Below are 18149 nucleotides of genomic sequence, written 5' to 3'. Positions count from 1 at the left end.
GGAAAATTTTTGTTTTCTGCAACGTTCCCCTACACCTTCACCTCCAAGAACATCTACAAACACCATCTCGGCCGAGCTTGATGAAGACTCCAATGCAAACACTACACGACCATCCAAGATTTTCGTTAGTGTCATTTTTTTTGTTGGCTGCTCTCAAAGTCCAATGGTGTGTGTTGGATGTGATTTTGTCTGAACTCTCATGCAAACAAACAATTTTTTTCTGATAAGCTCTCAAGGCACCCAAGTATTGTTTTTTCATCTGTCATATTGCTTCATCCTGCTTACCAGAATCCGTCGTACACCTCAGAGAAGACACCAATTATCGGTTCAAGACTTTGCCAGATGGACCGAACAAGGAAGTAGGGCCTCCCCATGCTAAACAGAATCTGTCGTACACCTCAAAGCAACCGAAGGGTAGAAAGCACGCAACAATAGTTAACGCATTATTACCTTCCAATGCACGATTTGGTCTGCTGAAAACACCTTTTTAAATGGATGATTTCATCTTCTCACTGTTGAACTTACCTTGCAGAATCCGCTTTCCTTTTGCCGAACATGGTAGGAGGGTGCTCTCAAGGACACTGCCTCTGTATTGAAGGATGCACGCATAATTGGCGAACTTCATAAGAGGAGGATGCTTTTCATGTTACCAATCAACCATTTTTGTGGTCATTGCCTTAGAATTTAGTGATCTTTGAATGCTTTTTCTTGGCCCGATTGGTTTCTAGTGAAATTGTTGAGCATAAGGAAGATTTGCCTATGAAAAGATGCCATGGACTAGCGTATGGTAGGATGGTTTACTTTCTAACCCGAGAAAGTCTCACTAATTGTTGAGCATGAGAAAGCCTCACTCGCGGGCTCCCCTTCACCTCCAAGAACACCTACAAACACCATCTCCGTCGAGCATGATGAGGACTCCAATGCAAACGCTGCACAACCATCCAAGGTTTCCATTAATGCAATTTTTTTTGTTGGCTGCTCTCAAAGCCCAATGGTTTTGTGTCCTAGAGGCAACACCTTGGGAAAAGCGGAATAACCCTGGCCTCTGCATCATCATGATGCACACATCCATCTTTATAAAAAGAAAAACAGATAGGTCTGAAACATACATAGTACAGTATCAACTAAAACAACAAAAAGAATAAAAAACACCACAAATGATGGGTACAAATGAAAGATGACTTGACTTAAACACACAATCTATTAGTGACATGCCAGCCAAACTGTCATTTTTCAATTTGTGCCTTTTCCCAAGGAATAAGGAAGATCCATATGCCGCTAATGCTAAGTGCCCAACTGGCATCATCAGAGGCCGCTTTGGTGGAGCAAGGCGTGATAATTAGCATCATTAGAGGATAAAACTTTGCCACGGATCTTGCTTACAAGAGAGGCTTTATCCGGCCCTGCCATTGGGCGAGGAAAGATGTGTGTGTGTGTGTGTCCCTTCAAGGCAAAGGTGGGGAGGGGGAGGAGACGTTGTTTCATGCAACGGGAACCAATGAATAAACAAGTGCTGAGCCATCATCACACCCCTCAATGCTCGATTAACTAGGCTTAGTTACGGGCTGCCAGGGCTGATGGAGGCACGAGGAATTTTCCTCCGTGTGGTGTGTGTGTGGCCTGAAGTTGCCATTTCCACTTCGAGCGGTGGCTTTTGTGCCTTTCGTGGGAGTGGATTCCCCTTCCTCGGCCAGGCTTAATTTGAGCACACGAATATGAATATATATGATGGTGTTTGGTTGGCTCCTAGGACAAAATTATATACCTCATCTGCCTACCTGCATGAAGGAAAATAAATAATGGAGGCCAGACATTTTTTGTTTCTCTCTTTTGAATGTTTGTGATAAAACAAGGACGTGAACCCAAGCTGAAAGCCCCAAAATACTCCTTTTGTTATTCAATGAGCTTCCCTTCCCTTCACTCCTCTGGTGTGGCCCAGCCGGCACTCCTCTTATTATTTACCCTGCTCATCATTAGTGTCACTCTCACTCACTGCTCCTACTGTTCACCTCGGCCAAAAATATAATGCCGCTGCCCAAGCTGTAGCACTGTAAAGGCATCATCGTCTCCTCTTTCACCACCAGCTCCAGCTCTCTCTCCCCCTCTCCTCCTCCCCCCTTTAGCACCCCCCCTTCTCCCCCACACGGCCGGCCGGAGCCCCTCTTGCAGCAATCCTAAATTAATACTCTCATCTGCCTCGCCGGATTCTGATCTGGTCCCGGCCGTGGTGAAACAGGCAAGAACTGCACCATTTTCTTTCTTTCCTGTTGCTTGGTTGCGAGATTTTCTCTCTCTCCCCACCTCTTCTTGGCATGCTTAGGATTTGTTTCCGTTGACCGGCCGGCCGAGGTGGTTGCTGTTCTTTCCATCTGTAATGGCGTGTGGTTTCCCTGTTTGACCTGTGCTGGCTGGCTGCAGCTGATCGCGACACGTCAGGCGAGGGGGTGGCTGTCGGAAGCTGGTGCGTGGATGGGAGTTCAGACAATGTCGTCCCTCGGCGGCGGCGGCGGCGGGGGCGGCGGGGGAGGGGCCCTGTCCCGGCAGGGGTCGGTCTACGGCCTCACGCTCAACGAGGTGGAGAGCCACCTGGGCGAGCCGCTGCGGAGCATGAACCTGGAGGACCTCCTGCGCACGGTGCTCCCCGCCGCCGACGCGGAGCCGCGCGGAACCGGGACGGGCAAGAAGACGGTGGACGAGGTGTGGCGCGACATCGAGAGCGCCGGCCCCGGCCGGCAGCCGACGGTGGGCGAGATGACGCTGGAGGACTTCCTCTCGCGCGCCGGCGTGCCCGTCGGCGGCGGGGGCTGCGCCGGCGCGCATTGGCTGCACCAGTACCACCCGCCGCAGCAGTACGTGACCCGGCCCCTGCCGCGGCCCCTCGGCGTGGGCGCCGGCCCCGTGCTGGACGCCGTGTACCAGGGCGGGTTCCTCTCGCAGGCCGGCGGGCGGAAGCGCGGCGCCGCGGTCGTGGGCGGGGACGGCGTCGTGGAGAAGACGGTGGAGCGGCGGCAGAAACGGATGATCAAGAACCGCGAGTCGGCGGCGAGGTCCCGGGCCAGGAAGCAGGTGCGGTCTCTCTCCCGGTCACCTTCTCCGGTAAATAATTCCGCACCCTGAAAAACCGCGTCTTTCTGACGGATTCGCCATGCCTACGGTGCCGTAGGCCTACACGAACGAGCTGGAGAACAAGATCTCGCGGCTGGAGGAGGAGATCGAGCATCTGAAGGAGCTCAAGGTAAAAATAAATAAATCTACATCTCTGGTTAATTCACTTGTGCCTTGGCCGCAGTAAGCCAGTAAGCAGTACGCAAGTCCTGTGCCACTAGTCAAAGGCCAATCAGGACGAGAATGTGCTGTACTGGTCATAATAGATGCCGACCACTTCCAAACTTCCTGCTCCGGCTGCTCCAAACAGTGGTGTGATCTTGTCTGAATGTCATAATTTTTCATCTATGAACCTCATTATTAGTGTGAACTTTTTTCATTGTTAGTGTAAGCTAGGAGATTAAACCTCTTAATCTAAGCCTCCTATCTCGATTCCTGGACTGAACTGCTGCTGGCATTTGTTGGCTTACTGCCGAGCACCACAACAGACTCTGAAGTCTGAACACTGTTGATCAAGTCTCTTCGTCGGAGCTAAGTTTCTTTTTCGTCTCATGGTTGTGTTTGGTGTTGCAGAAGCTGGAGCCGGTGATGCAGTTCCTGCCGCAGCAGGAGGCGGGGGAGAGGCAGCAGCAGCTCCGGCGGCACGCGGTGCTCTACATGCCCCAGCCGGAGGCGGAGCCGAAGCAGCACCGGCACCAGCTCCGGCGGATCAACTCGGCCTCCTTCTGATCGATGGATCGATCGACGGCGAGAGAGAGACACGCCCGCACCGCCACCGCCACCGCCTTGTTCATAGTACGCGCGTAGTAGCCAAGACTCTCTCTCTAGTAGAGTAGTAGGGCGTTAGGAATCTGTACTACCTGGGATGAAACGCTGAGTGAGAAGAACATCAGCTAATCTAAACCAACTCTCTTAAATATATGTGTGCAGTGCAGTCTGTCTCTTTGGGTTGCAAGTTCGTTTCTGGTTGGGTGCTGTTGCAGCACCAATCAGTGCATCTTTCTTGGATAAGGAATTCCTTACTACTCATGGAAATTCTTTAACTGCCGGTTACTGAACATTGCACGCTGAAAATGTCCACACACTCAAGCGATTGTAAACTGTCCTCCCTCCATCCCAATTTATAATCTGCAACACTTGTGAAGTAACACCGGGAGGGGGATGTTAACATATCGACACTTGATGCTCTTTCTTGATTTCTACTTCCGCGGCCTTAAACATTGCGAAGAGCCCATGGATTGTTTTCTTCATCCCTTGCATATTATAGTTCTCTTGTAGCTTGATGGCAATGACTGAAAAACCCTATCAATTGCTACTTCATCCGAAAGATTAACTCTGAACTGATTCAAGCAGTTGAAGTACCCATGCATTTTGAGTACGTGCTCGCTAATGGAGTTGTTCTCTTCCATCTTGCAGCTAAAGAACTTGTCGGTGGCGTCATACCTCTAAACCCGGGCGTGAGCCTCAAATACCAATTTCAACTCCTGAAACATTTCATATGCTCTGTGGTGCTCAAAACATATTTGGAGCCCCGGTTCTAAGCCGTAAAATATATGGCGCACTGAACTACCGAGTAGTCATCAAAACGTGCCTGCCAGACGTTCACAACATCCACAGACGACGCTGGAAGGGGTGGCGCACCGAGCGGTGCATCAAAGACATAAGCCTTCTGTGCAACAGTGAGGATAATCCTCAAATCACAGACCCAGTCCGCATAATTGCTTCCATCAGTTTTCAACTTAGCTTTCTCTAGGAACGCATTAAAATTCAGGGAGCTACAGCGCGAGCCATTGATCTACAACATTAGTTTGCAAAGACATTAAGACTATGTTCATGATAATGGGTTCAGTTAATCAAATTACTATGAACTCCCACTTAAATCAACATCCCTCAAGTTGTCTAAGTGTTCACACAATCCATATTAACGAACCCATGTTCGATCATCACGTGAGATGGGGTGGTAATTAACGGTGAACATCTCCATGTTGATCATATCTACTATATGACTCGTGTTCGAATCAACGGTGAAATTCTTTAACTGCCGGTTACTGAACATTGCACGCTAAAAATGTGCACACACTCAAGCGATTGTAAACTGTACTCCCTCCATCCCACAATGTAAGACGTTTTTTGACACGAGATTAGTATTAAAAAATGTCTTACATTATGGGACGGAGGGAGTAATTTATAATCTGCAACACTTGTGAAGTAACACTCGGAGGGGGATGTTAACATATCGACACTTGATGTTCTTTCTTGATTTCTACCTCCGCGGCCTTAAGCATTGCGAAGAGCATTGGTAAGATAGCTCTGGAAGTTGCCTTTGGAGACGATCATGACTCTAGATCAGAGACTCTGACCTTTGAAGTGGTGAAAATCAAGAGCCCTTATCATGCTCTGTTTGGATGGCCGGCTTATGCTAAGTTCATGGCCAGACCCTGTTATGTTTATCTGCAACTCAAGATGCCGGGTCATAAGGGGACCATTACAGTTCATGGGAGCCGTAGGATAGCCCTGAAATGTGAAGAAGGAGATGCAGCCTATGCTGAGTCGGTTTGTGCAACGAGCTAAAATTTTACAAAGACAATGTTGACCCGGCAGATATGACGTCTTTGAAAAAGTCAACCACAAAGCATGATCCGGTTCTCAAGTTTAAGTCAGCAGACGATACCAAGATGGTTAATTTTGTCCTTGGCGACTCATCCAAGCAGTTCAGCATGAGTGCTAATCTGGATCTGAAATAGGAAAGGACGCTCATCGAGTTCATCCTTGAGAACCGGGACATCTTCGCATGGAAGCCTTCAGACATGTCGGGTGTACCAAGAGAACTCGCTGAGCACACTCTTAATATTGATCCAAAGTTTAAGCCGGTCAAGCAGTTTCTTCGCCGTTTTAATGAGGAGAGACGGGAGGCCACCGGAGAAGAACTAGCCCCGCTCTTGGCAGCTGGGTTTATCATTGAAGTTTTCCATCCTGAGTGGTTGGCTAACCTGGTGCTGGTACTTAAGAAGAACGGCACTTGGCGTATGTGTGTGGACTACACGGATTTAAACAAGGCTTGTCCGGCTGATCCTTTTGCTCTCCCTCGTATTGATCAGATTATTGATGCTACAGCGGGTTGTGAGCGTTTGAGTTTTTTGTATGCTTATTCTGGTTATCATCAGATCAAGATGGCAGTTAAGGACCAAGAGAAGACAACTTTCATAACTCCCTTTGGAGCCTTCTGCTATGTGTCTATGCCTTTTGGGCTCAAGAGTGCCCAGGCGACTTATCAGAGATGTGTGCAAAATTGCCTTCATAACCAAATTAGGCGCAATGTTCATGCTTATGTGGACGATAGTGTGGTGAAATCCAGAGAGAAGGAAACATTGATAGATGATTTGAAGGAAACCTTTGATAATCTCCGGGTTTACAAGATGATGCTTAACCTAGCCAAGTGTGTCTTCAGTGTGCCGGCAGGCAAACTCTTGGGTTTTTTGGTGTCCAACAGAGGCATTGAAGCTAATCCGGAGAAGATCAAAGCCATTACTTCTCTGGCTAAGTCGGCGTGTGTCAATGATGTACAACGTTTGGTGGGTGATCATATTGCGGCATTAAGCCGGTTCATAAGCCGGCTGGGAGAAAAGGCCATTGAGGGAGTCCTGGATTAGGGGGTCTCCTGACAGCCGGACTATATCCTTTGGCCGGACTGTTGGACTATGAAGATACAAGATTGAAGACTTCGTCTCGTGTCCGGATGGGACTCTACTTGGCGTGGAAGGCAAGCTAGACAATACGGATATGTATATCTCCTCCTTTGTAACCGACCTTGTGTAACCCTATCCCCCTCCGGTGTCTATATAAACCGAAGGGTTTTAGTCCGTAGGACAACAGACAATCATGCCATAGGCTAGCTTCTAGGGTTTAGCCTCTCCGATCTCGTGGTAGATCAACTCTTGTAATACCCGTATCATCAAGAATAAATCAAGCAGGACGTAGGGTTTTACCTCCATCGAGAGGGCCCGAACCTGGGTAAAACATCGTGTTCCCTGCCTCCTGTTACCATCCGCCTTAGACGCACAATTCGGGACCCCCTACCCGAGATCCGCTGGTTTTTACACCGACATTGGTGCTTTCATTGAGAGTTCCTCTGTGCCGTCGCCAGAAGGAAGGATGTCTCGTCTCGTCTTTAAAGACGGTACTACTGTTGGGGGAGCTTTGGCTGTTGGCCAAACTCTCCGACTAGGCGGTTTCATCATGACCGCCTGTTCGGCCCCCGCGCCGACGATGACTTCTCGGGTCATCGAAAACAACCTCCACGTCAAATCGGCACTCGCCGAACAAATGGATCCAATGGAGCTCGCCTCCTTAAACGAGCTCTTGGATCACATCGCCGCCTTGGGAGTCGCTACGGACTATGATCGGATTGGGCTTAAACCCGATCAAAGGGAGATTAACTCTCCACCGGTCACCCATCATATCGCAGTGGTGGAGGAACAATGCGGCGACCTTTCCTCTATCTTGAGGACCAACTATGTCCGGATTTCCGAGCTCTCCGAGCCGGACGCCCGTTCGCGGGAGGACAACATCCAATCCCTAAACTTAGAGTCAGGTAGCGGGCCAGGACTATCGGGTAACACCCCGGAACCGGAACTTCCAAAATTGGAAACTCCTCGGCCCCTGGATCCCAGATCAGGTAAGGGTTCGGATTCAATTCCACCCACCCACCCAAACATAAGCGATCTTTCCCACATTAGGCAAGAGCCCCAGGAAACAGTACATCACTATTGGGCCAGATTCCTCCTTGCGATGAACAAGGTTAAGGACTATCGCGAGGAAGACGCAATCCTATTTTTCTACAATAATTGCACGGACAAGGGAATCCTTAACGCCATAAATCACCGTGAGATAACATGCTTCGCTGACTTGGCATCCATAGTACGAAAGAACTGTGCGATGGAAAGTGCCTGGAAAACTGAAACAAGCTTTTGGGATAATCCGGCCCTGAATACAAACCCAGTCCGCAATAAAAGGGTGCATTATCACAATACACCCGGGTCAACTACCGAAAATCAAAAACCCTCTACATGGCATGGAACCGTACTAGAGGGATGGCTCAACGGACCCTGCAAAATTCATAGTACAACGGATACAATACCAACGCACAGCCTTAGAGCATGTTGGATACTGCGGCAGGTGGCCAAAAGTGGTGAGGATCTTCTTATCCCAAATACCACAGAGCACCATCCCGTGGATAACAATACGGTGTTAACAGTCTTCGAGACCTTCGCGTCAAATAATAGGCGCAAGCGAACACTCTGCAGCATGGCCGAAATCTGCCACGTAGCAGCAATAAATCCATGGAGTGACACGGCTATTACCTTCAATGCAAGTGACAAACCTAAATTCCGAACAGCCCAAGCACCAGTCGCACTGGTCCTCAGTCCAATCGTGGACGGCTTTCGACTCACCAAAGTACTCATGGACGGCGGCAGCGGATTAAACCTCATCTATGAGGAAACTCTTCAAAAGATGGAAATAGACTGGATCCGCATTGAGTAAAGTAGCACAACCTTTAGAGGAATCATCCCCAGTCGGGAAGCACGCTGTGCTGGGAAAATCACACTAGATGTGGTATTCGGCACGCCGGATAATTACAGGTCTGAAGAAATTACATTCCATGTGGCCCCGTTCAGCAGTGGTTACCACGCTCTTCTAGGACGGGAGGCGTTCACAATCTTCCAAGCCGTACCCCATTACGGGTACATGAAGCTCAAAATGCCCGGGCCCAACGGAATCATCACTCTCGCCAGTGATCCGGACACAGCACTCCGCGCCGAAAACAAAACAACCGCATTGGCCCTCGAGGCATTATCCGAAGCCCTCTCGGCCGAGGAATTAACCATGCTACGCTCCATAGTGGATAGGGATGACGTGATACTCGACAAAAGATCAAAGTCCACCTCTTTTAAACCAGCGGATGAAATAGTCAAATTCCAAGTCCACCCAACGGACCCTACAAAAACAGCCTCCATCGGGGCACAGTTAAACCCCGCTGTGGACGCCGCACTACGAGAGTTCCTGTGCGAGAACTGGGACATATTCGCCTGGCATTCCTCAGACATGCCAGGAATCCCACGCAGGCTGGCCGAGCATAGCCTCAACATCCTAAAGGGATTCAAGCCGGTCAAGCAAGCTCTTCGGTGTTTCTCCGAACCTAAGAGACATGCCATGTGAGAAGAACTAGCCAAGTTATTGGAGGCCAGATTCATCAGAGAAATAAAACATTCGGACTGGCTAGCAAACCTGGTGATGGTACCAAAGAAGGACAAATCCTGGCGCCTTTGTGTCGATTTCAAAGACCTCAATAAAGCTTGCCCAAAGGATCCCTTCCCCCTCCCACGCATCGATCAAATCATTGATGCTACTGCAGGACACGAGTCATTGTGTTTCCTCGACGCATACTCCGGCTACCACCAAATCAAGATGGCGGAGTCTGACCAAGCCGCAACGGCATTCATCACACCATACGGTCCCTTCTGTTTTAACACAATGCCTTTTGGGCTCAAAAACGCCGACGCAACATATCAGCGCATGATTCATACTTGTCTGGAGAAACAAATCGGCAAAACAGTAGAGGCATACGTAGACGATGTGGTCGTCAAAACCAAACACGTCGACTCTTTGATAGACGACTTGAGGCTCACATTCGACAACCTCCGAACATACGACATCAAGCTCAATCCGAAAAAATGCGTCTTCGGCGTACCAGCCGGAAAGCTCCTGGGTTTCATTGTCTCCAGTAGAGGTATTGAAGCTAATCCGGCTAAAATCCGAGCTTTGTCACAGTTGGCTACCCCAATAGACCTCAAACAAATCCAGTAGTTATCTGGATGCGTGGCGGCTCTAAGCCGCTTTATCTCCCGCTTAGGAGAAAAGGCTTTACCCCTTTATCGCCTCCTTCGGTGCACCGAACACTTCGAGTGGACGGACGCGGCCACAGCCGGATTGGAAGAAATAAAGGCCATCTTGGCAACCAACCCAATCTTGGCCACGCCAAACATCGGCGAACCAATGCTGTTGTACATTGCGGCAACTCATCAAGTTGTAAGAGCGGTGCTCGTTGTCAAATGGGAAGCGGACGGACATAAGTTCCCTCTTCAGAAGTCGGTATACTATGTATCCACTGTCCTCACTCCATGCAAATCACGGTACCCACATTACCAAAAGATAGCATATGCGGTATTCATGGCATCGCGGAAGCTGCGACAATACTTTCAAGAGTGTTCGATTACAGTAGCCTCGGAAGTGCCACTTAATGATATTATAAACAACCGCGACGCTATGGGCCGGATTGCCAAATGGGCCATTGAGCTCCTCCCGTTCGACATAACATACAAACCTCGACAAGCCATTAAGTCGCAAGTATTGGCCGACTTCGTCGCCGAATGGACGGAGGCCGAACTCCCTAAAGAGTACGACGCATACTCCAATTGGATCATGCACTTCGACGGTTCTAAAATGCTGGCTGGTCTAGGGGCTGGCTTCGTTCTGACGTCCCCAATCAGAGATACCGTTCAGTACGTATTGCAAATATTGTATACAGACTCCAACAATGCAGCCGAATATGAAGCTCTGTTGCATGGTCTTCGTATGGCAGTCTCCATGGGCATTCAACACCTGGAGGTGCGCGGGGATTCAAACTTCGCAATATCGCAAATAAATGGAGACTTTGACGCCAAGGATCCGAAAATGGCAGCCCATCGAAACGCCGTCCTAAAAATGTTAGCTCGGTTCGAGGGGCTTGAATTTCACCATGTGGCTCGGGAAAACAATCAGGTGGCGGATATCCTCGCCCGCATCGGCGCAAAACGTGATGCGGTCCCCCAACATATTTTTGGAAAGGCTGTTCAAGCCATCCGTAGTATGGGAAGGGGACACCGATAACAACAGTCCGGACCCGGCCAAAATACCCAATACCGAACTCTCTGGCACAATCGGAGGCTCCGCCACCGAAATAACACCTTCATCCCACGAAATAATGGCCATTATTGCCCCGTGGACAGAACCATTCCTGGCCTACCTAACTAGACAGGAACTCCCGGAGGACCAAAATGAGGCACGCTGCATAGTGCGGCGATCCAAGGCCTACAGGGTCCATGAGGGAGAATTGTACAAAAAAGCACTACCGGAGTCCTTCAAAGGTGCATGTGCGAAGAGGAAGGGCAGAATCTTTTGGCAGAAATTCACGCCGGACTCGGCGGTCATCATGCCGTAGCCCGAGCTCTTGTAAGCAAGGCCTTCCGTACAGGATTCTATTGGCCAACGGCCCGGGCAGATGCACAGGACGTGGTCCAACGCTGCGCCGGTTGCCAGCTCTTTGCAAATCAAAGCCACATGCCACCCACCACCCTCCGAACAATCCCCATTACATGGCCCTTTGCGGTCTGGGGGCTTGACATGGTTGGACCCCTTAAAGGGGGAACCCACAAGAAAAAATACTTATTGGTCATGATGGATAAATTCACCAAATGGATAGAGGCCAAACCTGTTAAAACAGCCAAATCCGGACCAGTGATGGACTTCATATCCGGGGTTGTACACCGTTATGGCGTCCCCCACAGCATCATCACTGATAATGGCACGAACTTCACGGCCGACGAGGTAAAACTCTGGTGCAGCAAAATGAGCATCAAGCTCGATTATGCCTCAGTCTATCACCCACAAACCAACGGTCAAGTCGAGCGAGCAAACGGTCTTATAATGAGCGGCACTAAACCCAGATTAGTGCGCTCCTTAACAGAGTCTAACACGCACTGGGTAGAGGAGCTCGACTCCGTACTCTGGGGGCTGCGGACCACGCCGAATCGTAGTACCGGATATACACCCTTCTTTATGGTGTACGGCGCCAGAGGTAGTCTTGCCCTGTGACATAATTCATGACTCACCTCGAGTGCGCATGTACGAAGAAAGAGAAGCCGAGCTCGATCGGCAGGACATTCTGGACACCCTGGAGGAGGAGCGCGACGTAGCCAAAGCCCGTTCCGCATTTTATCAGCAACAGGCTCGCAGATATCAAAGCAGAGAAGTACGGGCCAAAACTTATAACGTTGGCGAACTAGTTCTACGCCTGCCGGATAAGAAAAAGAACAAGCTCGAGCCCAAATGGGAAGGTCCCTTCATTATTGACCAAGTTCTGACCGGTGGAGCGTACCGACTGCGGGATGCATCGACTAGTCGACTCGAGCCGAACCCATGGAACGCGGCCAGGCTCCGAAGATTCTACGCCTAGCACCGGACTCTAAGTTAGTCCCCTCCCTTTGTCCATTTTTCGCATATGCATTATCTATCTTGTTTCTCTTTCTTTCCTTCTTTTATTATTTCTCTAGGCCTTCAAGGGTCACCTTGTGCCTCGCCTGCACATTACAGATGCGCTAGCCGCACTCTGCATACCTGGGGGCTTCTTTCACATTGTATGCATCGATATGTCTTAAGTTTTGGCCAAGCTGGGTTGCCTGGCTCTTGTATTTATGCCCTACGTTCCCGTTAATTCGGCTAGGGCATAAGGGGAGCACCTCTACGATTGTTACTGCCCGGTCAGCCGGATGTGTACCTCAGACTGGGTGAAGCCGAAAGCTAGTGTTCTTAAGGGAATATTTGGTCGGTGAACAAAAGATGATTTTTATTTATTATCCATATCTGCCCCCAGATGTTTTTCCTGCGTTTCCTATCGCAGTCTGGACATGCACTTTAGGGCATGCTTACCCAGGGAAAGGAACCCTTAACGGAACTATTCTTCCTGGAAGATGTTTCTTACTACCCATGTAATATAACATAACTAGTTGGGCACTTGTCTGATAAAGCACTAATGACCCCTACGCCTGGTCTCCACGCATACCCCGGTTCTTACATAACTGAGTGGTTATTCGGATACACTCCGGACTATTGGGCCCGGAGGTTGAAGCGAAAAGGTCCGCAACGACAAATGATCTAGAATCCGGCTAGAAGGCATTATACATGTCACTTTAAATACATAGTCATGCAGACTGACTAAATTCCTCTTCTATACCATCCAAGAGACGGTCTAGCTTACAATCCTGTTGAGAATACTTTGCGGCTAATTCTACTTGCCCATAAACTAAGCTAACGGGGATCTCTTTTCCGTTGGGCCCCACAGGTCCAACTTCGGCCATGTGATTTGGGTCTGCCTTGGTATACCGCATCTTCACCATGGCCCAGGCTTCTCTGGCATCCTGTCGGCAAGCTGATATCTTCCATAATCGGAAGTGCCGCCGTGCTCCCTTGAGCTTCTCCGCAAGCTCGGCAACGCCCTCTGGGAGGGAGACAGACGGCCACAAGGCCTGGGCAACACCCTGCATCACCTGCCGAACTTGTTCGTGCCAATGTGACAGCTCAGAAAGAATATCACCCGCAGACCTGGGCATTTCCTCCGCGGGATGACCCATCAGCATACCTACAGACATAATGCTGTTAGTCGACTTCTTCTCCGAACTCCTTTAAAAGGATTCGTTCAAGCACTTAGTAAAATGCCATGCCGAAGCCGCTTATTCTCCTTCTCGGAGTCTACAAGCTGGCCACGAACGTCTTTTAGTTCCACGTTCAGCTTAATATTGGCATCTTGGAGATTGTTTTTCTCCCGCCTAACTTCAGTCAGCACGCGTTTGCCAGCCTCTAGCTGTCGCATAACATGCTGGACCTCCGGATTCTCTCCGGATTCATCTGCAACATCTATTGTTAGATCTGCAGCCACGCCGCACACTATATGGTAACCATCATTCTTTAAAGTAAATGTTACAGCGGGAGGCTTTTTCTGTTCCTGCAATGCAGCAACAGCGGCCCGCAGTTGGGTCTTGCATTCCTCCAGCTCCTGGGACAGCCTAGTATTCTTCTCTGTAAGAACCTGCACAATAAAGATGATCCTTAAATCAGTTCTGCTAACTGTTTCAAGTCTCAGGGGCTACCGATACATATAAATCACTAGATTCACTCACCCGTACATCCTTTACATACTGATCCGTGGCTCTGGCTAGACCATCTTGAGCGGCACGGAGGTACGCCTCTCCAGAATTGAAGGCATCAAATGCCTTTGGTGAGAAACAAGCGTCACGGAGTATGGCCCGGCGGTGCCTATGATTCATGGCGCTTTCCACTTCTGAGTTAGTAGCGGATAATCTATCCGCATCCTCTGTAGGGGGATTATCCGGCACCTGCCCCATATCGGCTTCCGCCTCTATGTCCGGTCCTGGCACTCGACTGGTGGAGGCGTGATCGGCAACATCGCCGGACATATTCCGGCGAGTGTTTTTTCTATTAAAGAAACACGGGTGTCATTACATTTTGAGAAAGACGACAACCAAGGAGCGGGGTTTTTATACCTTTGCGCCAGCGTCTCCGTCCTGACCGCCTTCCTTTTGGCCTACCCGGCCTCGGCGCCTCTGGTTGGCGAGTTGCTGTGGGTTCGGCAGGGCGTCCCGAATGCCTTCCCTGTAAAAAATGCCATATGTATATGGTGGGTGAAGTGTTTAAAAGGGGATCCTAGTTTTTGGAGTTAGGATTTTTTGGTTTTTCTTACTTGCGAGGCAGGGAGCAGTCCAGGGTAGTCGACCGTAATGGCCACCATGGCACCGTCGAAGCTTAACTGATAGAACTGCCGGTCTATCAGCTCCACGAAGATAACCGAATCTTCTTCGAGTCCGGAGTCGAGGGCCCGGTTAGGGTCCTCCGGTTGTGGAGAAGGGCTGCAGACCTCCTTTATGACTTTTCGCAGTTCCTGCCGCAAAGGGGCAAGGTGAATACTTACGACAAAGAATGCGGGAAAAATGGGAGCAGGGAAATATAACTTACCCAGCTTGGAGGATTGTACATGGAGAATCCATCCCGTGGCTTGATGCGGGTGAACTCCTCTTCCTCACCCTTGAACGGTTCGGACAGAATTTCGCTAGAGCGGCAGCATTTTCCGGACCCTTACGCCCGCAGCGGGTGGCGTCATCCGCCCCGTTATAACACCACAAGGGGTGCCCATGATATTGAAGTGGCCGCACTCCCCGCATTATGCAAATCGACATAACTTTGATTATTGTCAATCCTGATTGAGCCAGTGCTTTGATCCGGTTCATCAGATAGAGTACTTCCCTGTTGTCTTCCGCCTGGGGGCTCCGTGGGCGCCAACTTCGGCGCTTCTTCAGAGGAGCATTTTTGAACTCAGGAAGACCCCGCCGAACAGGGTACGGAAGGAGAACGTCCTCCATATAAAACCATTCTGAAGGCCAGTCTTCGGACGGCTTCTTCGGGGTACCGGACAGGTATCCAGTATCGGCGATGCGCCATATTTCGGCTCCGCCCACTTGATAAAGTGATTCCCTCTGTGTGCGAGGGACGAGGAAAAATAGCCTTTTCCACAGCTCGAAGTGAGCCTCGTAGCCCAAGAACAACTCGCAGAGAGCAACATAGCCGGCGATATGTAGAATGGAGGCAGGGGTGAGATTGTGTAATTGGAGGCCGTAGAACTCAAGGAGCCCGCGGAGAAACGGATGAATTGGAAATCTGAATCCCCTTAGTAAATAAGGAACAAGGCAAACCTGTTCCCCCATGGAGGGACAGGGAAAGCTCTCTTCTTGCTCCCCGCCATTGTAGGTGGCAAGCCCGGCTCAAACGGGCACCATATACGCTGGAGGGAGAAATCCCTTAGTCTGCGGTTCGACTAATCGACTATGCGGGACTGAACACCTCTCCCAATCACCGGGCTTTGGGCTACGGGGGCGGGAGGAGGAGCTACGGAGGTCATCCATGCTGGAATGGATCTTTCCGAAACGCGCTCTGATGGATTCTCACTGGGGGAGGATGGTATGGATTGGATCTAATAATCCCCGTCCCTTTAATAGACAATTTATTTATCTGGCTAGGGGGGCAAATGTAAAAATGCCCTGGCACCTCGTATTCATTCGACGCGTGGGAGATAGCCCTTATTGGGCACAGAAGCCAAGAGGTCCGAACATTTATGGGACCAGAAACTGCTTACAAACACTTGGAAATTGGAGAAGAACCTGCCTTGCAATGCCGAGGACAATACTGCGCGCCGGACTCATCGTCATTGAAGCCTGGTTCGGGGGCTACTGAGGGAGTCCTGGATTAGGGGGTCTCCGGACAGCCGGACTATATCCTTTGGCCGGACTGTTGGACTATGAAGATACAAGATTGAAGACTTCGTCTCGTGTCCGGATGGGACTCTACTTGGCCTGGAAGGCAAGCTAGGCAATACGAATATGTATATCTCCTCCTTTGTAACCGACCTTGTGTAACCCTAGCCCCCTCCGGTGTCTATATAAACCGGAGGGTTTTAGTCTGTAGGACAACAGACAATTAGACCATAGGCTAGCTTCTAGGGTTTAGCCTCTCCGATCTCGTGGTAGATTAACTCTTGTAATACCCGTATCATCAAGAATAAATCAAGCAGGACGTAGGGTTTTACCTCCATCGAGAGGGCCCGAACCTGGGTGAAACATCGTGTTCCCTGCCTCCTGTTACCATCCGCCTTAGGCGCACAGTTCGGGACCCCCTACCCGAGATCCGCCGGTTTTGACACCGACAGCCATCCCCCTGTATCAGATGATGAAAAAGACTGATAATTTTGTCTGGAGTGATGTTGCTTATGCGGCGTTTGAGGATTTAAAGAAGCAGCTGGTTGAGCCGCCCATGTTAGCTGCACCTATTGAGGATTTAAAGAAGCAGTTGGTTGGCGGCTTATCGGCGAGAGGTGGATCTTATTGCTGGTCACTTCAAGGGTTATCAAGTTGAGCATGTTGATCGGAGGAAAAATGAAGTGACAGATGCTTTAATCCGGTTGGGTTCTCAACGTAAGCAGGTGCCGCCTAATGTTTTTCTTGACGTTTTACATAACTCATCGGTCAAGTTACCTACAGAGGAGGATTTGGCTATCCCTGACCCGGAGGCTCAATTGGTGGGGGCTCTTCATGTGATTCCAGATTGGACAGTTCCTTATTTGGCCTATATGACCCGGGGAGAGTTACCTAAGGATGAAACCTTAGCCAGGCAGATAACCCGGCGGTCTAAGTCAATGACAATTGTTAATGGAGAGTTACATCATCGCAGTGTCACAGGGGTGTTTCAACAATGTGTCTCTCCAGAAGAGGGTTGTGAGATCTTACGAGAGATTCATGAAGGAGATTGTGGTCATCATGCCAGTTCAAAATCCCTTGTGGCTAAAGCTTTTCGTCATGGGTTTTATTGGTTAACAGCCCATGCTGATGCAGAGGACCTCGTCAGCAGGTGTGATGGATGTCAGAAATTTGCACGGCGAGCCCATGTGCCGGCTCAAGAATTGAGGATGATTCCAATTACTTGGTCGTTTGCAGTTTGGGGGCTTGATATGGTTGGACCTTTCAAAAGATCCAAGGATAAGAAGACCCACCTTTTGGTGGCGGTTGATAAGTTCACTAAGTGGATCGAGGTAGAGCTGGCCAGTAAGTCTGATGCAGCAACGGCGGTTCAATTCAAGAAGAAGGTGATCTTCCGTTTTGGCTTTCCACACAACATCATAACAGACAATGGCACTAATCTCTCTAAAGGTGCTATGGAAGAATTTTGTCAACGTGAGCACATCCGTCTCGATGTATCATCAGTGGCTCACCCCCAGTCCAATGGTCAAGCTGAGAGAGCAAACCAAGAGATCTTGAAAGGCATCAAACCCCGGCTTATGGTTCCCCTGCAGAGAACGCCGGGTTGTTGGGTGGAGGAGTTACCTTCGGTGTTATGGAGTATCAATACCACCCCAAACAGATCTACGGGATACACACCTTTCTTCATGGTTTACGAAGCAGAGGCAGTTCTCCCTAGTGATATCCGTCATGACTCCCCTCGTGTGGCGGCTTATGTTGAAGCTGACAATGAAAGAGCACATCAAGAAGCACTTGACCTATTGGATGAGGAGCATGACATCGCAGTGGCCCGTTCGGCGATTTACCAGCAAGATTTGCACCGTTATCACAGCCGCTGGGTTAAAACCAGAACTTTCCAAGAAGGCGACC

The 18149-nt window shown here is 49.8% G+C and overlaps 1 protein-coding gene across 2 annotated transcripts; it reads left to right on the top strand.

The window, feature by feature from the left end:
• Positions 1 to 2037: 2037 nt before the first annotated feature.
• On the top strand, positions 2038 to 4165 carry LOC125540957 (ABSCISIC ACID-INSENSITIVE 5-like protein 3). Of its 2 annotated transcripts, none has more exons than XM_048704471.2 (4): positions 2038 to 2236; positions 2419 to 3066; positions 3164 to 3235; positions 3679 to 4165. In XM_048704471.2, exons 2-4 carry the CDS (start codon positions 2470 to 2472, stop codon positions 3832 to 3834), a joined length of 825 nt encoding a protein of 274 aa, XP_048560428.2. In that variant the 5' UTR covers positions 2038 to 2236; positions 2419 to 2469; the 3' UTR covers positions 3835 to 4165. The 2 variants fall into 2 exon arrangements, with proteins under 2 accessions (XP_048560428.2, XP_087399216.1); XM_087543090.1 differs by lacking the exon at positions 2038 to 2236 and adding an exon at positions 2245 to 2349.
• The last annotated feature ends 13984 nt before the right edge of the window (positions 4166 to 18149 follow it).

The sequence above is a fragment of the Triticum urartu genome, chromosome 2A (assembly GCF_056163025.1).
Source record: "Triticum urartu cultivar PI428250 chromosome 2A, HENAU_Tu73, whole genome shotgun sequence".
Lineage (NCBI taxonomy): Eukaryota > Viridiplantae > Streptophyta > Magnoliopsida > Poales > Poaceae > Triticum > Triticum urartu.
The sequence above is the reverse complement of the archived record's forward strand: the minus strand, read 5'-3'. Positions and strand labels throughout refer to the sequence as shown.

What these genes read in the sequence shown, in the direction of transcription:
- LOC125540957 (XM_048704471.2), top strand. Translation starts at nt 2,470, where the DNA reads ATGGGAGTTCAGACAATGTCGTCCCTCGGCGGCGGCGGCGGCGGGGGC. An exon ending in GGTCCCGGGCCAGGAAGCAG is followed by an intron (nt 3,067 to 3,163) that starts GTGCGGTCTCTC and finishes ACGGTGCCGTAG; the next exon opens with GCCTACACGAACGAGCTGGA. An exon ending in AGCATCTGAAGGAGCTCAAG is followed by an intron (nt 3,236 to 3,678) that starts GTAAAAATAAAT and finishes TTGGTGTTGCAG; the next exon opens with AAGCTGGAGCCGGTGATGCA.